At 41.7% G+C, this 16,879-nt stretch overlaps 1 protein-coding gene across 16 annotated transcripts in view; it reads left to right on the top strand.

The window, feature by feature from the left end:
* Positions 1–16,879, top strand: part of DCLK1 (doublecortin like kinase 1) — a 383,845-nt gene that overhangs the window by 45,739 nt on the left and 321,227 nt on the right. For all 16 annotated transcript variants that reach the window (XM_084981510.1, XM_084981508.1, XM_084981509.1 and 13 more), the window contains one exon: positions 908–1,302. In XM_084981510.1, the coding sequence (XP_084837636.1) occupies positions 927–1,302 (376 nt within the window). In that variant the 5' untranslated portion in view covers positions 908–926. The remainder of the gene's footprint in view (positions 1–907; positions 1,303–16,879) is intronic.

Here is a 16,879-nt window from a genome sequence, read left to right as displayed (position 1 = left end):
TCAAGGCTGGATCAGCACCTTTAAACCCCCATTTCCTCAACCACGGAGACAGAGGCTTGGTGGAAGGAGAGGCCACGTGCCCCAAAGGGAAAGTAACTCTCATCCCCCCTTGTTTTTTTCTGCTGTGCTTCTGCTTTTCTTTCTCCTCATCTTCCTCCCCGCCGCCCCCCCTTTAAATCCATTTCATCTGAAGCATTGCATATAAGTAAATGAGTTAAGGTGAATCCACTTTTCTTTTTTTTTTCTTTTAATTTCAATTGAATATGTGAGTATGTTGGAAAACCTCTTTTAAGTCAGTTGAATCTACGAATTGATTCTATTTGCTCTTGGTCTGGCTGTGGGGAGCTCAAGCACTAGGTAAAATGCTTAAGACTCTTGACTCTTAAGGTCTCCCTGCTCTCTTTTGTTTCCTGGTCCACCACTCTAGCTTGTGTTTTTAGCCCTGTAATGATAGGAAAGCTCATTTCTAACTACCACCAGGATTAGTACATGGCTTGCAGGGAGGCTTGGAGTCAGGCAAACCCGGGTTTGAGTTCGTGGTTTCAGCATTTCTCAACTGTGTTACTTGAAGGAATTAAGGAGACAATTTTCCGTGCCTCAGTTTCTTCATCTGTAAATGGGGTTAATAATGCTTTGAAAAGTTTGTTGTGACTGTTGGAAATAATAGCTGTTCAGAACTGGTCATTGTATATAGGTAGCTGTATTCTGACAAAAATGGCATTGATTAATGAGCTGTTTCCACTGGGTCTGCTTCTTCAATCTCTTTGTCTTTTCTCTCCCAACTTGATGACCCATGTTAAACCTATCCTCAATTAGGGCAGCATCTCCACCAGCTGGTCTCAATCTGAGCTCTTCAAATCAGGATGATCATGTAACATCAGTGTGTGGCTGTTTTTGTGCCTCCCAGGTTCAACTTTCGTTCCATCATGTCCTTCGGCAGAGACATGGAGCTGGAGCACTTTGATGAGCGGGATAAGGCGCAGAGATACAGCAGAGGGTCGCGGGTGAACGGGCTGCCCAGCCCCACGCACAGCGCCCATTGCAGCTTCTACCGAACCCGCACGCTGCAGACCCTCAGCTCGGAGAAGAAGGCCAAGAAAGTTCGCTTCTATCGAAACGGAGATCGATACTTCAAAGGGATTGTGTATGCCATCTCCCCAGACCGATTCCGATCTTTTGAGGCCCTGCTGGCTGATTTGACCCGAACTCTGTCGGATAACGTGAATTTGCCCCAGGGGGTGAGAACAATCTACACCATCGATGGGCTCAAGAAGATTTCCAGCCTGGACCAGCTGCTGGAAGGTGAGCGCACGGAGTTATCCGAAAGGATACAGTCTGGGTTCCCACATGTCCGTATTACTCTGGCCGTCTCCTGCTTGTTAATCTCTAAGAGAGCATTCAGTCTTGGGGCTGTGATCCCTACCATGTCACACGTTTGACAGTTCCTTCAACTGTAGTGTAAAAAGAAAAACAACAGCTGAGGGTATTAGATCAGGTAGCTTATAATAAAAGGCTGAGGGACAAAGCGTCTTAATGATAGAGCATTCTCTGCTTTTTCTCACACCGATGTTACATGAATTTTAAAAGTCCATTTTGATGTCTTTAGTCACGTTCATATTCATTTCTAGCTGCAAATAGAACTTTGGCTATTACATGTCTGAAGGTACTTTCATGTCTGGAAATAATGGATCATGAAATTTTAGAGCCGAAAGGAACCCTATCTAGGTATCAAACCTATTAATTCTGGAGTTCCCACCATGGTGCAGTGGGTTAAGAATCCACCTGCAGGCTCAGTGGTTGATGAACCTGACCAATATCCATGAGGACTTGGGTTCGATCCCTCGCCTCGCTCAGTGGGTTAAGGATCTGGCGTTGCCATGAGCTGTGGTATAGGTTGCAGGCATGGCTTGGATCCTGCGTTGTTGTGGCTGTGCAGTAGGCCAGTGGCTACAGCTCCAGTTTGATCCCTAGCCTGGGAACTGCCATATACCATGAGTGTGGCCCTAAAAAGACAAATGAATAAATAAATAAATCCAGCTGCAGCCACTTGGGTTGCTGCAGAAGTACAGTTGGAGCCCTGGCCCCGTGCAGTGGGTTAAAGGCTTTGGTGTTGCCACAGCTGAGGCTCGGATTCAATTCCTGGCCCGGGAATGTCCATATGCCACCGGTGTGGCCATTAAAAACCAAAAACCTATGCCTGGAGACCGAGGCTCCCCAAATTCAGGTGATATGTGCCTACAGTTACATGGTAAGATAGGGGTGATGCTGGACCAAAAATTAGGTTTGGTGGCTATTCTTTCCAATATGGTATGCTTAAATTGTAAAATTATTTTAAGGTTTGACTAAAGGATTGTCTTTCTGTGATATTGGAAGATAGAAAGGAATTAATATTCATTTGATTTTTGTTAAGTTTAACTTACATTAACAGTCCTTATCTGTTACAGACATTTCATGTGGAAATGGGACTGTTGGGTCCGTGGATGAGGTCTGGTGTCTTGTGTGAGCATTAGGTCGCCCCTTTGGAATACGCTCGTGTCAGGACCAGCCTCACTTGAACAGGGCATGAGGTCTCGGTTAGAAATTCTAAGGGAGGAGTTCCTGCTGTGGTGCAATGGGATCAGCAGTGTCTTAGGAGCACTGGGGTGCGGGTTCAGTTCCTGACCAGCACAGTGTGTTAAGGGTCTCACATGGTTGCAGATGCAGCTCAGGCCTGAGCGTTCCATACACTGCAGGGTAGCAAAAACAAAGAAACAAAAAAAGCAAAAAACATAAGGGAAGTAAAATGAGTTGGAGAGAAATAAGCGAGATTAGATTCATGCCAAGATATAAACAAGGGTTCTCTTTGGATGGGAGGTTTTTGTTTTTTGTTTTTTTTTTAATTATAGTTGATTTACAATGTGCCAATTTCTGCTATGCAGCTAAGTGTCCCAGTCATGTGTGTGTGTATGTGTATACACACACATTCTTTTTCTCGTATCATCCCTCATCATGTTCTATCCCAAGATACTGGACACAGTTCCCTGTGCTATATAGCAGGACCTCATTGCTTATCCATTCTAAATGGAATAGTTTGCATCCACTAATGCCAAAATCCCACTCCATCCCATTCCCTACCCCCTTGCTCTTGGCAACCACAAGTTTGTTCTCTGTGTCTGTGAGTCTGTTTCTGTTCTGTAGATAGGTTCATTTGTGCCATATTTTATATTCCACATGGAAGTGATAGCACATGATATTTGTCTTTCTCTGTCTGACTTATTTCACTTAGTATGAGAAGCTCTAGTTGCATCCATATTGCTGCAAAGGCATATGTTCTTTTTAATGGCTGAGTAGTATTCCTTTGTGTATATATACCACTTCTTCTTAATCTATTCCTCTGTTGATGGACATTCAGGTTGTCTCCATGTCTTGGCTATTGTGAATAGTGCTGCAGTGAACATATGGATGCATGTACCTTTTTGAATTGTAGTTTTTTTCCAGATATCTGCCCAGGAGAGGGCTTGCTGGATCATGTGGTAGTTCTATATTTAGTTTTCTGAGGACCCTCCATACTGTTTTCCATAGTGGTTGCACCAGTTGACATTCCCACCAACAGTGCAGGAGGGTTTGGAGGGGAGATTTTTCGAAGTTGAGGCCTCAAGGTCCTGATGAAGTGATGGTGGAAAGGAAGTTGGGAATGTGGGGAGAACTTGATTTCGCCCGAGTTCATCTCTCCTCCAGATGCAGGTGCCCAGGCCCCGGGGTCTGTCTGGGTCCTGAGGGATGTCCTGCCCTCACTCAGGCAAACCCTCTTGTCCTCCTTTAGAACGACAGCTTGTGTTATGCAAGCCGAGGCTGAGGCTTCTCTACTTTCTCCCATTTCCCACCCCTTGAACCCTTGGCAGGGATGGCAGTCCTGTCACAGGATGACTGCTCTTGAGAGGGTGTGGAAGAGCCTGGGGTTGGTGTTTCTTTGCGGGAATTCACATCTCTTTTCGATGACTCGTCACTCTGCCAAGATGCCTGTGGAGTTGGCTGTTTTCCTTCTATTCAGATGCTGGAACTTCCAGTAAATTAAAGGGGAAGAATGAACATAAAATCTTCCTGTATCAGCTGTGATTTTTGTGCTCTGTCCTTTCGTGACCTTGGAAAATACAGGATAAATAATTTGGTGAGGTGTTCCAAGGAACCTCGATATCAAGTGCAAAGTCAGGGGCCTGAACAGTCACCAGACCATCCCTTTGAGGGCTGATGATATTGTAGAGAAAATATGCCAGCATCTCAAAGCACCTCCTAAGATAGCCAGGGCTTGGCGCCCTCTGTTGTAGAGCCAATTGTATGACATCTATGGGGGAAGGGTGCTTAAGTCAGTTTCTCTCCTGATGCCATCTTTACTCAGAAGTGGCAGAGATATTCCCATGATTCCTGTCCACCGAGGACAGCGTATGAGAGGTGGGCAATGGCACTACTTTACATCCAGGGACTCTACAGAATCATAGCGTGCTCGCCACCATCTTCATCAGTTCATCAGCACGAGAGAGCACTTTCCCTGAGAGACTCTGTTCTGACTGCTGATGAGAATGATAGCACACAGGTACTGAGCATGTGTCTTGCATATGTGAACTTACTTCATTCTGAATGATCCTAGGAGGTAAGTGCCGTGACTGTCCTCATAGGAAGATGAGAAAATTGAGGCAGAGTGTGGTTAAGTGATCTGCCCAGAGACACACAGCAAGAAATGGTATGAGTTAGGATTTGAACCCAGGAAGGCTGGTGCCAGAGCCTGAGGTCATAATTGCTGCTAATGAGATACTGAATGGGGTATTGTTGGCGGCTTTTTAAAATTGAAATTATAATTGATTCACAGTAGAGTATGCAGGTATGCAGCAAAGTGATTCAGTTATGTGTGTATATGTATAGATAACACATGTTTGTGTTTTATACACATACATATGTAGTGGTTTTTATTTATTTATTTTTTTATAGTGGTTTTTAAATGAAATCTTATGTCTTAGCTTCCTCTTAAAAACAAATGTTCTTAACCTTGGCTTAATTCCAGAAATGACAGATACTTCTCCCAGAAATGCTTTTATAGTTTCATTTGCCTCCAAATACTTTTCTCCTCAATCAATATGAAGTAACTGCAGACTGAATGTTCTGATGTCAAAAAACTCCTTTTTTGGGGAAAAAAAATCCTTTTTCTGATTAAATGGTAACCTCAGTAAGGTAGGTGAGTTCATTTACTGCATTAAATTTTTTTTTTTTTAGTTTCAACACATTTTTTTTTTCATTTATAGCACTGACAATTAGCATGCAGCTGCACTTAGTATTGAGCTAGCTGGAAATTCATTTAGATTTGCCTCTTTGTCAATTATGTTTTTGCTTCGTCTGATAAAATGCAAACCGTTGCTTCATATTCATCATTATGTTCGGAGCTCCCACTTTACATACTAATTTTATGTAAACGTCAATGCATGTTATTAGCGTCTCATTTTCCCTTCCAATATGATGATGTTTGAGTTTAAGTTAAATCATTTTAGTGGGTGCAGTGACAAGTATATTTGACTTGTAATTGTTTTCTGTAAGTCTGTTCTTTCTTATCTCGGTAGAAATTCTGACAATGACAGATGTGAGTTTCTTTGTAATGGTCTCATGGTCACTTGTGGTATTGCATTATTATTCTTATGCACAGATTATTATGCCTCAATTTGGCTTAACATGTTGATAGAGCTTGGCTTAAAAATGTTGACTGAAGTACAGTTGTAGAATGTGTGTGTGTCTGTGCACCCATATGCATGATTGTGTGTCTGCGCATGTATGTTCACAAATACACGTGTATACATATATACACCCGTAGGTATGTATACTTCAGAGTAGACCACGGATGAGATGACGCTTTTAATTGTTTGCTTTTAAAATGGTCTTTACATATTTAAAAAAATCATGATGCTCAATAAGGAAGGTTGAATTGCAGGCCTCTTGCTGCAAGTGATTCACCTTGAGACTTGGCCTCATTTTCCCAGCATTGCCTTTTTACCCAGTTTACACTGTCTGTCTTCCGCTGTGGGTATGTAGGTATGTTGTGAGGGTGAAGGAGGAGTAACGTTTAGTACCTTTGAACTCTGAGGAGAATGATGGAACATAAATCCTAAGCACCGATTGATGCGTTAATTTTTTTTTTCTTTATCAGATTCTGTAGCATCAGTGACCTGTGTTGAGAAATAGGCATCCCCCCCACACACACACACACTTTTAAAATGTTTATTTTTGAGTACAGTTTTAGGGTGGTGGCAAGATTGAGCAGAAAGTAGAGAAATTCCCCATATACGTCCTGTCCCCAAGAGGAATGCATTTGTTATGGTCAATCAGTCTACGTTGATGCATCAGTATCACCCCAAGTCCAGAGTTTACGTGAGGGCGCACTCTTGGTGTTGTAGGTTCTGTGGGTTTGGACGGAAGTACAAAGACACATGCCTACGGCTGTAGTCCAGTGCAGAGTAGATTCACTGCCCCAAGGACGCTCTGCGCGCTGCCTGCTTCTCCCTCCCCGTCCTTGACCCCCGGCCCCCTCTTACTGTCTCGGGTGAGCCTTCTTTGACCATTGGTGAGAATGACGGCGCGAGAGGCCCAGAGCATTTCCTTTAAGCATCAGAGTAAAAACTATGTGCGTCTCTTGTCTTCAGGATGTGAATAAGCTCATGTGTACGTGAGGTCTGCATGGATTAGAAGCAAGTCCCTCTTTTCCTCAGCCGCCACCTGTGCCGGGACACCCCCTCCCCACCGTGGTCACCGCCTGTCTCCAGAGCTCCTGTGAGGGCGCTGTCCGAGTCCCCGCCCGAGTTGACCTCTCGGGAATAAACCCGCACCTCACCCCGAAGTTAGGCAGTCTCTCTCCAACCGTGATTTCTGAGTCCCCCAGCTCGCCTGGCAATTTCCTTTCCCCTGATGTGCTGTCATCTACTTTTTTTTTCCTCTAATTCGTTGGCTTCCTCTGTGCCTCTCCCTGCTGTCTTAAGGGTCTCTTATTTGTATATTTACTTTTTTGAATTATAGTTGATTTATAATGTGTGCATTAAGTTTTGAATAGCTACAATGCATGCCTCTCTCAAATTCCCCTGTGGCCAGCAGTTTAATAGTTGTTTGAGTATCTATCCCTTCAGAGATACCAGTGCGTGTTAAGAATATACATATCATTGGCCCTTAAGTTAACGTACTGGTCGGCACTCTTGCTTTGTGCATGTAACAGTGTATCATAAAGCAAGTCTAGAACCACTGTGATCTTTTTACTGACTCCATAATATCTCTTTATACAAATGTGCCATCATTTATTTAACCAGTCTTTTATTGATGTGATTTAGGTTGTATCTTAACCTCTGTTATTAGAAACAGTTCTGCAGGGGATACCCTTGGATATAGATTTTCCACATATAGGAGACTATCTGTGGGATCAATTCCTAGAAGTAGTATTGCTGGATAGAGAGTATAAACATTAAATTTTTAAAAGCTATTGCTAAATTCTTCTTCATAGAAGTGGTACTGGTTTATACTCCCTTTAGTGATGCATGAGAGTGGATGTTTTTCTCCAAGACAATGTGTTACCAAATGTTTTGTCATTTGCCAATCTGTTACGAAAAAAATGTGTATCCTCTTGTAGTTTTACTTTTCATCTTTCCTTATGTATTGTCTCTTCTTAGCCTTTGACCATTTTTCTACCAGGTTGGGGTCTTTTCTGATGGACTTGTAGGATTTTTTTTTAAAGCTATTAGCCCTTCATGATAGTAATTTCAAGTTTGTTTTTTTTCCTCAGATTGTCTTTTAGTGACTTTGTTTATTGTGGTTTTTTTTTTACCATGCAGATTTTTAAAAAAATTATAAAATCAAATGAATCAGTCTTGGAGTTCCCAGTGTGGCACAATGGGTTAAGAATCTAGCTGCAGCAGCTTGGATTGCTGTGGAGGCATGAGTGTGATCCCCCACTGGCCAGAGTGGGTTCAAGGACCCAGTGTTGGCACAGCTGTGACTTAGTTACAGCTGCGGCTGAGATTCAGACCCTGGCCGTGGAACTTGCATGTGCTGTGGGTGCAGAAATTAAAAGAAAAAAGAAGAATCGGTCTTTTCATTTATGATTTGATGTTCATGTCTCTTGGGTCCTTTGTACCCTGAAATGATAAAATTGCCACCCTCTTTTTTTTTCTAATTTTTTTTTATGTTTTATTAAAAGCATTCTAATGGAAGTCCTATTATAATACATGAAGTAGGGATTCTTTTAAATTTGTTCCCAGGCTACCTCCCTCATTTTGCAAAGTTTTTGTTTCGAAAGTAATTTGGATTTAACAGAAGTGTCAAAGATAGAAAAGATACAAAGTCCCCATATATTCTTCACTCAGATTCCCTTGAGGGAGTATCTTAGGCAAGGGTTGTACAATTGTCAAAAGTAAAAACCCCTGACTTTGGAACAGCACTAGGAACTAACCTATTGTCTTTTATTAATGTCTCCATTAATGGCCTTTTTTGTTCCAGAATCACACATTGCATTTAGCTATCCTTTCACCTTCATCTCCTCCAAGCTGTGACAGTTCTTGCGTTTTTCCTTTGTCGTCAGTGACTTGACAGTGTGAAGAGTGCTGCTCGCTTGTTGTGTAGAATGTCCCTCGACTCATCACTTTATCCAGGGATGAGTTTCAAAGTTCTGCACTTGGGGCAGGAATGCCCTGGAAGGGGGTCATGTCCTTCGCTGGGCTTCGTTCAGGAGTATGTGACGTTGCCATGTCTTGTTGATGGTGAGGTTAACTCTGACCAGTCAGTTAAGGTGGCGTCTTTATCTTCGATCTGAAGTTACTCTTTTCTCCTTTGTACATAATAGAAATTTGGAGGGGGCCCTTTGAGGCTGTGTGAGTATCTTGTTTCTCCTTAACTTTTGCCCACTGCATTTTGGCACCCCTTGGTGGGCTTTGCCTGGGGCCGCGATTACTCCCGGAGTTCACGACAACTTCTCTTTTTGCCTTTACCTTGTTGCACTTTTAAACACAGCTCCCTCCACTTTCCTGTCTTGGGATCATCTGCTGTGACATCAAGTCCATTTTTTTAACCACTCTTTGAAGTCCCATTAGCCTCACATCAGACCTGTCTTCAGCACGCCAAGCACCTGGATGTAGTTAATTTATACGCTCATCCCCAATCCTTTCAACCTCATCCTGCATGACGTGGCCCCATTCTTTATCCGGAATTCATTCGCCTGCCGATCTTCGATCTTCCGGATCCTGTTGAATGGCATCCCCGTCTCATTTAACATCACTCTTGGCTTTTCCTTCTCTTTATCCCGACCCGTTACTGTTGATTCTGCCTAAGACAGGTCTGCAGTTTGTTTCCTCGCCTCTACCACCATTATATAGTTCTCAATACTGTTTTAAAAAGGTTACTTTTTTTTTTCCTGAAGGAGTGATACATTGTTACAGAGTGAGCATTATAGACAAATTTGAAAGATGCAGAAATTTTAACAAAAATTAAATAGTAGCTCCTCAAATTCCTGCCACTTGACTCTGGTTAATCTCTTCCCTGTGCTATTGCAATAGGCCCCTAAGCTAAAAATAGGTATCTTTATTTTTTCTTTCTCAGTTTGTTTTATCTTTACTTTGTTATAGACTCTGTATTTGCCCCCGCTTTCCCGTTCCTCCTACAGCTTCTCCTAGATCAGGTCCTTAGGCACATGTGTCTCATAGGCTTCGAACCAGTTTTCTTGCCTATAAACCGGGCCGCAAACCATTTTTTGTGCCCAACTTTTGCTTCATAGCAGCTCTCCTGCTTCCATAGAAAATACAGCCCACGATCTTGAACGTGTTTGTCTCGGTGGCCCTGTTCCTGCCACTTCCTTCTGTTGTGGCTTGTCTGCCATGACCCCCTGACGCTGGGCTCAGCTGCCCTCTCCCCTCGTGCAGCCCCCCACCTCTGGGCTTCCCTTCCCTCCGTGAGAAGGGTAAGATGCGTGACCTCCCGGGAGAGGGGGTGGCGCACAGGTTGTGCTGCATAGTCAGACCACCTGCAGCCAAGTGCTGGTTCCACCCCGGCTAGCTGGGTGGCCTTGAGCCAGCTGCCTAACACCTTATGCCTCATTGTGTCCTGGGAGAAGAGGTTGTGGTGAGGATTGCAGGTAGCAAAGCATAGCTTTCGACAGGATCTGCTGATGACAAACACTCAGGTAGCCTGTTCTGCCAACAGCATCTCCAGTCCCATCCCCTGAGTCTACAGTTGTACAGTCTGCTGCAACCTAAACAGTTCTTGCCTTCGTCTTGCTTATCTCTGAGTCCAGAGCCCTTGCATGAGAAATTTCTGCATTTGCTATCTCTACTTCTTTTAATTCCACGTGCATGTCAGCCCTTTGGTTAGCCTCGTTGCATTGTAGCATACTGGTTTTTTTCATCCATGTCTCTGGAAGTCAGGAGTCATTGGAGCCCTCACTGCCTAGCATGGTTAGTGGCAAGTATGCAATGAATATCCCTGGAAGAAAGAGGAAAGAGAAAATGAATAGATGGATGAAAGCAGTCTGGTATCATTGCCAAACTGAAATGGCTGTTAGGATGCCACAAGTGGCGTCCTAATGACCAGGCACTGATTTCTTGGGGGTCCTTATCTTCGCTGCTGGATGCTGATGTCTGGGTGTCTCCCAGCCATGTACTCACCTTCCCTTGGTTTCCATGGCTCCAGACACCTGATTTCTCCTGGTCCCTTCGGTGGCTCCTCCATCTCTGGGCACTCTTAAGTGCTGGTGTGACCCTGGATTTCATCCTGTCCAGCCAGGTGGGGTCTCTCTGAGCGTTTTCTTCAGTTCCCATAGCTGCAGCTCCCACATGCATCTCCTTCCCAGAGCCCAGACCTCTGTTTCTAACTGCTGGCTGGAAATCTCCATCTGGTTGGCTCCTAGGAGCTTCACATTCAGTATGTGCACAACCAAATTTCCTTCCTGACCATCTAATCCAAACTGTTTCCTTTCTCATTTGATCTGCTGTGGCACGTGGGAAATTGGCCAAGATAGGAGTTTCAATACCATTATTTCAGTATTGTCATAGACTTGTATTCCTATGAGCTCTGCATCACCACAGTCCAGTCCATTGATTCATCTGCTCAGTACTCCTCATAGCATCCGTATCTCTCTGCCCTAATGCAAGTGTGTAAAGTTCAGTTCTCTGGCTCCTCTCCTGGCCTGTTAGAATCGCTTTCTAAGTGGCGTCTTGACTTCTGTCTCCCCATGCCCTACCTCAGTCCTTCCTTCACATGATAGCCTGTGCGGTCTTTCTAAACCCAGGTCCGATCACGCACAAAAACCTTGACCTTGTTGCCTGCTGCAGTCTCACTTTAACCTGTTTGTCCCTGCAACCATTTTTATTTTATTTTTTAAGAAGACATGAATATCAAACAGACTCTCCCTTTACTGTACTGTTCAGTAGAGCATATTACTATGTTATTTCTATCTGAAATGCTGTCCTTTTCTGCTAATGAAAATCTTACCCTCATTTCTGGGGCCAGCATGAATTCCATATCTTCGTCATTGATGATGCAGTGGGAAGTGGGAAATGATATTTTGTCTTCTCTGAATTGTTTTTGCTGGACCACCTGTCTAGCACTTATCACTAATTGTTTTGTGGTGGAATTTTTTCATTTAGACATCTTTCTAAGCTCTTTGAAGACAAGCTCATGACTTAGGATTCTTTTCAGGTCTTAATACCTGTTGAGAATTTAGGAGGTTGTTTAAAATTCTTAGATTTCATGGCTGATAGTGTTTGTACTTGTTACAGTGTTACTATTTGTTGCTCTGTTACTAGGAAAAATTATTATCAAAGAGAATAAACATGTACATGCTTCCAAATACAGTTTGCCATGCTGCTTTCCAAAAGGATTGATATCAATTTATAATGTCCCTAGTGGCATTTTCTATTTCTGTTTGCTTTTGTTTTTATCCTTTGTCATACATTTTAGTACCGTGTATTTTTGTAAATTATAATAGGCTTTGCACACTGTATTAACCCTCTTGTATTACAGGTTGTCAGTCCATTTTGCCCTTTTAATTTTAGTTTCTCTAGCTTTCAATTATATCAGTTTCAAATTAAAAAAAAATTTGGATCCCTCAATTTTTTCTTTGTTATTTTTCTGTTGCTTTAAATTTGAGAGGTTGATATTTTTCATAGGTCTGACATAGACATCCAGTTTTGTTTTTAGTAAGCTTATTTTTATGTACTATTATTTTGTGAAACACTTCCATGGAAGAATGATCCATCAATGCTTTTGGGAATCTTTTTTCTTGCCTTTGATAGCACTATCAAAATTGTCTTCTTAGACAAGCGCCTTCCAGGTAGATTATGAAATGTTGCTGTGTATATCTGAGGTAGGCTCATAAAATATATCCAGAAGGTACTGTATGATATTTTATTCCGTGAATAATATCTTCCATGTAATTTAACTCAGTACCATTTTCAGAGGTTTCAACATATATTTGAATCTTTCCCCGCTTTTATTGTAACTCACAATAGTGAATTTTAATTTGCAGAATTTTCAGTAAGAAAATTCAAAATTTCAAAGTTTATACTTTGAGAAATTGAAATGTATTCACAAAGCCCTCAGTTAAGATACTTTTAAATATGTCACATGTGGAACCTAAAGGAATCCTCAAGCAACCAGCTTTATTCATGTGAATAATCAAGATAAGACCATTTTCAGACTGAGATCAAATGATGTCACAGCTGGAATTTACAAGTCCCAACCCTTAGCCAAGGAAAAGCCTCTAGCAATAAGGAAAAACAGGGTGAACTTCTCGCATCTCTTAATATAGGGCGTTGTGGAGGAATACATTTCCAGCTGATTCACCACAGGCCAGGTCAGCCAGGGAGCTGGTACCGTATTATTGAAAGTTTTCCATAGTGACTTATAGAATTTCTTTTAAGTGCAAATTCTCTAATTTCATAATGAGAGCCAGTGGCCAAGTAACATTAACTATATAAATTTTTTATTAATAAACTTTGTTAGAAATTATCTCTCTACTTTGAAGAATAACAGCAAATGTAATAATTTTAAAATTTGTATGTGATTTTTTGAAAACAAAACAGGGACTCCTCAGTACCTTTACAGTAATCTAATATGGGGAGTTCCCATTTGTAGCGCAGAGGGAATGAATCCGACTAGGAACCACGAGGTTGTGGGTTCAATCCCTGATCTCACTCAGTGGGTTGAGGATCTGGCATTGCCGTGAGCTGTGGTGTAGGTGGCAGGCATGGCTCTGGCTCTGGCGTAGGCCGGCAGCTGTAGCTCCTATTAGACCTCTAGCCTGGGAACCTCCATATGCTGTGTGTGCAGCCAGAAAAAGAAAAAAAAAAAAATCTAGTATGTGTATACAAATTATTCTGTTTTCCACTGTCCTCAAAATGCCTGTCTTTCAGGAATAAATTACTGTATTCTGATACTTTTAGATGTATTTGTTAGATCCAAACATAATTTAATGCTTCATTTCCTTTTTCTTTATCAGTTTATCATTTTCTTTCTCTTTTTGCTAAGCAGTAAATGTCAGTTTTTTGGCTTTTGCGAATGCCACAAAAATTCAGACAGATGCTGCTTCTGTGGTTACTGCTATTTGTTGGGGTGTCTTAGATACCTAGAGTATTATATTTCAAATTAAGTATAAGCCTTAACACAAAAATTTTTGGATCTAATAAACTGGAACAAAACTGACCATGTGATAACCAACCAGCAAGTCATTGTGTTTAGTAATTTCCAGCTCCACCTCCAAGTAGATTTTTGTACTGTTTCCTTCATTGCTATCTTGCCAGCCTTGTTTAATTTCACCTGCAGTAAATAATCCCGATCTTACAAAGCAAATTGGGGCTGTTTCTCTCAAATATACATTGATTTAGATAAATTAACTTTTATTTCACTGTGGTGGTAGGAATTACACCAGAAAACTCTGGGATGGCTTAGTTGTATAGAGGAAGTACATTAGAGTAATGACAAGTTTTACTTTATTTTGCTGTGTTTGAATGGCCTTTGACTCACATACCTTATGTCAGGTCTTAAACAAAACCTATTGATGATTCTTGAATGAAGAATATAACCTAGCCCTTAACTGTCTGCCCAGTTGAGGAAGGGATTAAATTCAGGCTGTCCAGAGCCATTTGACCAAATCATGACTATGTGTTTTTCCCATTCAGAACCATTCCATATGTCTGTTCATATTAAGACATTAATCAAAAGCTAATTTTTACAAAATCAGAAAGCACAATCCACTTTAACTGCGTTTAGACAGAGGCTACATCTCTAGTGATGGGGAGAAGTTTAGAATTATGATTAAGATAAAATTAATCAAGGAGGTCCTGTTGTGATTCAGTGGCTTAAGAATGTGACATAGTGTCCATGAGGCTGTGGGTTCGATCTCTGGCCTCACTCAATGGGTTAAGATCTGGTGCTGCCGCAAGCTGCAGCATAGGTTACCTATGTGGCTTGGATCTGGTGTTGCTGTGGAGGAAGCCTGCAGCTGCAGCTCCCATTTGATCCCTAGCCCGGGAACTTCCATATGCCACATGTTTCCGCAGTTTAAAAAAAAAAAAAAAAAAGAAGAAAAAATAGTCAAAATGGAGGTCAAATAGATTTAATGTAACTATATTTGCACAGCTTAATAGAAGCGTATTCACGTAGGGAAGCCCATCGTGGCTTTTCCTGGATTCCTGAATAGTGTAATAGAGTCTAAATGACAGGCCTGTTGCGTGTGTGATCTTGGGTTTGGTGGCCAGCTCCTTCCTCTCCCTTTGGCTGTCACCTTCTTTATAGCACAATATCCTCTTTATTGAAGTCTCACACCCTTGCCCAAGATTATTTTTGTCGTTGAATCCATAAATGAGGCAGAGAAGCCTCTAAGCCTCAAAGTGACAACCTCTAATTAAACACAGGTTTCTCTTCACTGCCGTTGCTTGAACCAAGCCTGCATTACCTTCTCAAAGTTGTCATGCTTTTTGAAATTTTCAGCTTGCTTTGTCTAAGAAGATGCAAAAATGTTTATTTTCTCTTGCAATAAAGCCATTCCATAGTATTATATGAGTACTTTAAAATTCTTCCCTTCTAAAAATTTTTTTCCTAAAGCTGAAAATTTCCTTTGTTGAAGTGTAAACCGCTCCATGTTCTTGTTTTTTTTGCTGATGCCCACGGATGGAGCCAGGGATTGAAACTGCACCAGAGCAGTGACTGGAGCCACAACAGTGACATGTCGGGTCCGTAACCTGCTGAGCCACCAGGGAACTCATGTTTTGATTTTAATTATTCGCTTAGTATATAAACCTACAAATAATCAGACAATTGAGTATCTCCAATTAGCGTAGCATTCTGACAAAGACAGGTTTTGCCAGCTACGTGATGGCCCTTGTGCCTTGTTGGGAAACCCTTAGGGCATCCTCAGGTTGAGGTGGGTCCCAAGTTGTGTCTGCTCGTGACCATGTAGTTAGAAACAAGGAACACCTCACAGGATAAAACGTGCTTACTGCGCAATCAGGGCAGTGCAGCCTCGGGTGATTTTCACTTGTGTAGCAGGTTTGCATTTGAGATCACTTTGACCTCTACTCTTTAATTTGATCGTCACAAAACCTGATGAGATGAAAGTGACCACTGGCATAGCCATCACCTGACGGGTGAATAAACCTCCCCTGAGAGGACGAGGGGACTTGCCTGAGCCACGTGCCCAGATGCCAGGTCTTAAGCCGAGAGTTCTAGCTCCCCTCCCACCAAACCTTCAGAAACACTGCTCTTGTTGCAGCCCCCGTGGGTTTGTTTGGATATCCACACAATCTTGAGAAAAGCATAGTAGGAACCACTAGTAATCTGCTAAGTGGCTAAAAAGGTGGTTTACTAAATTTGTACTATTTGTAGCACTTTCAGTGAGACAAAATGTATAAACACACATTGGAGTATGTGTGTGTGTGTATGCATGTATACACGTGTGTGTGTGTGTGTGCATACACACACAGAGATAAATATATTTGGGGGGAGTGCACCCTCAGTATGCAGAAGTTTCCGGGTCAGGAATGGAACCCATACCACAACTGTGACCCAAGCCATGGCAGTGACAATGCCGGATCCTTTCACTGCTAGGCCACCAGGGAACTCCAGGAGTGTGTTTTAAAAACATTACAAAGTAAATGTTTGATACCATGTAAAAGTGTGCTTTTCTATTTTGAAACCCTGATTCAGTTTTTTATGTGAATACTATTCCATGGCCTTAGGTGCTTGTACTATTAATTTAAAAATAGGACAAGGATTTAGATAAAAGTAAATGGCTGTGTAGGATTAGTCCTAGGTCACTTTACTTGCAATTATGAAGGCTTTTTAGCATTTTTACCAATTCCCAGTTATAAAGACTTACTAAAAGAGAAAAAAGCCATTATGAAGTCTTTCATTTCAAAGAGCTTTGGCCTAAGGTTATGAACTGTATATGCAGGACCAGTCATTTTGTAATTTGTTGTCTCTTGGTACATGTGTTTTTTTTTGTTTTTTTTTTTATGTGATCCACTGTCTGTATACTAGTCTGAATATCTTCAGTACATGAGTCTCTGTTAAGGAATCATTTTAAATTTTATGTATTTTCTTTTTTCAGCTTTATTGGGGGTATAATTGACAAATAAAATTGTAGTTATGTAAAGTGTGCCTCATGATGATTTTACATATGTGAAGGATTCCTCCTATATCTAGTTAACTCACTTATCACCTTTTATTTTCAGTGACAACATTCAAGTTCTGTTCTCTCAGCAAATTTCAGTTGCACTGTACAGGGTTATCAACTGTATTCACCATGCTGTACATTAGACCCTCAGATCTTACTCCTCTTATGTAGCTGTATTTATTTTAAAGTGAGTTTATGCAGTTTGTAAATTGAGCGCTC

Source organism: Sus scrofa, chromosome 11, assembly GCF_054392235.1.
Source record: "Sus scrofa isolate SSC_HxYL_T2T_F1_AM1 chromosome 11, Sscrofa_HxYL_maternal_Yorkshire_Landrace_v2.0, whole genome shotgun sequence".
Lineage (NCBI taxonomy): Eukaryota > Metazoa > Chordata > Mammalia > Artiodactyla > Suidae > Sus > Sus scrofa.
Note: the sequence above shows the minus strand (reverse complement) of the source record. Positions and strands in the feature narration are given on the sequence as shown.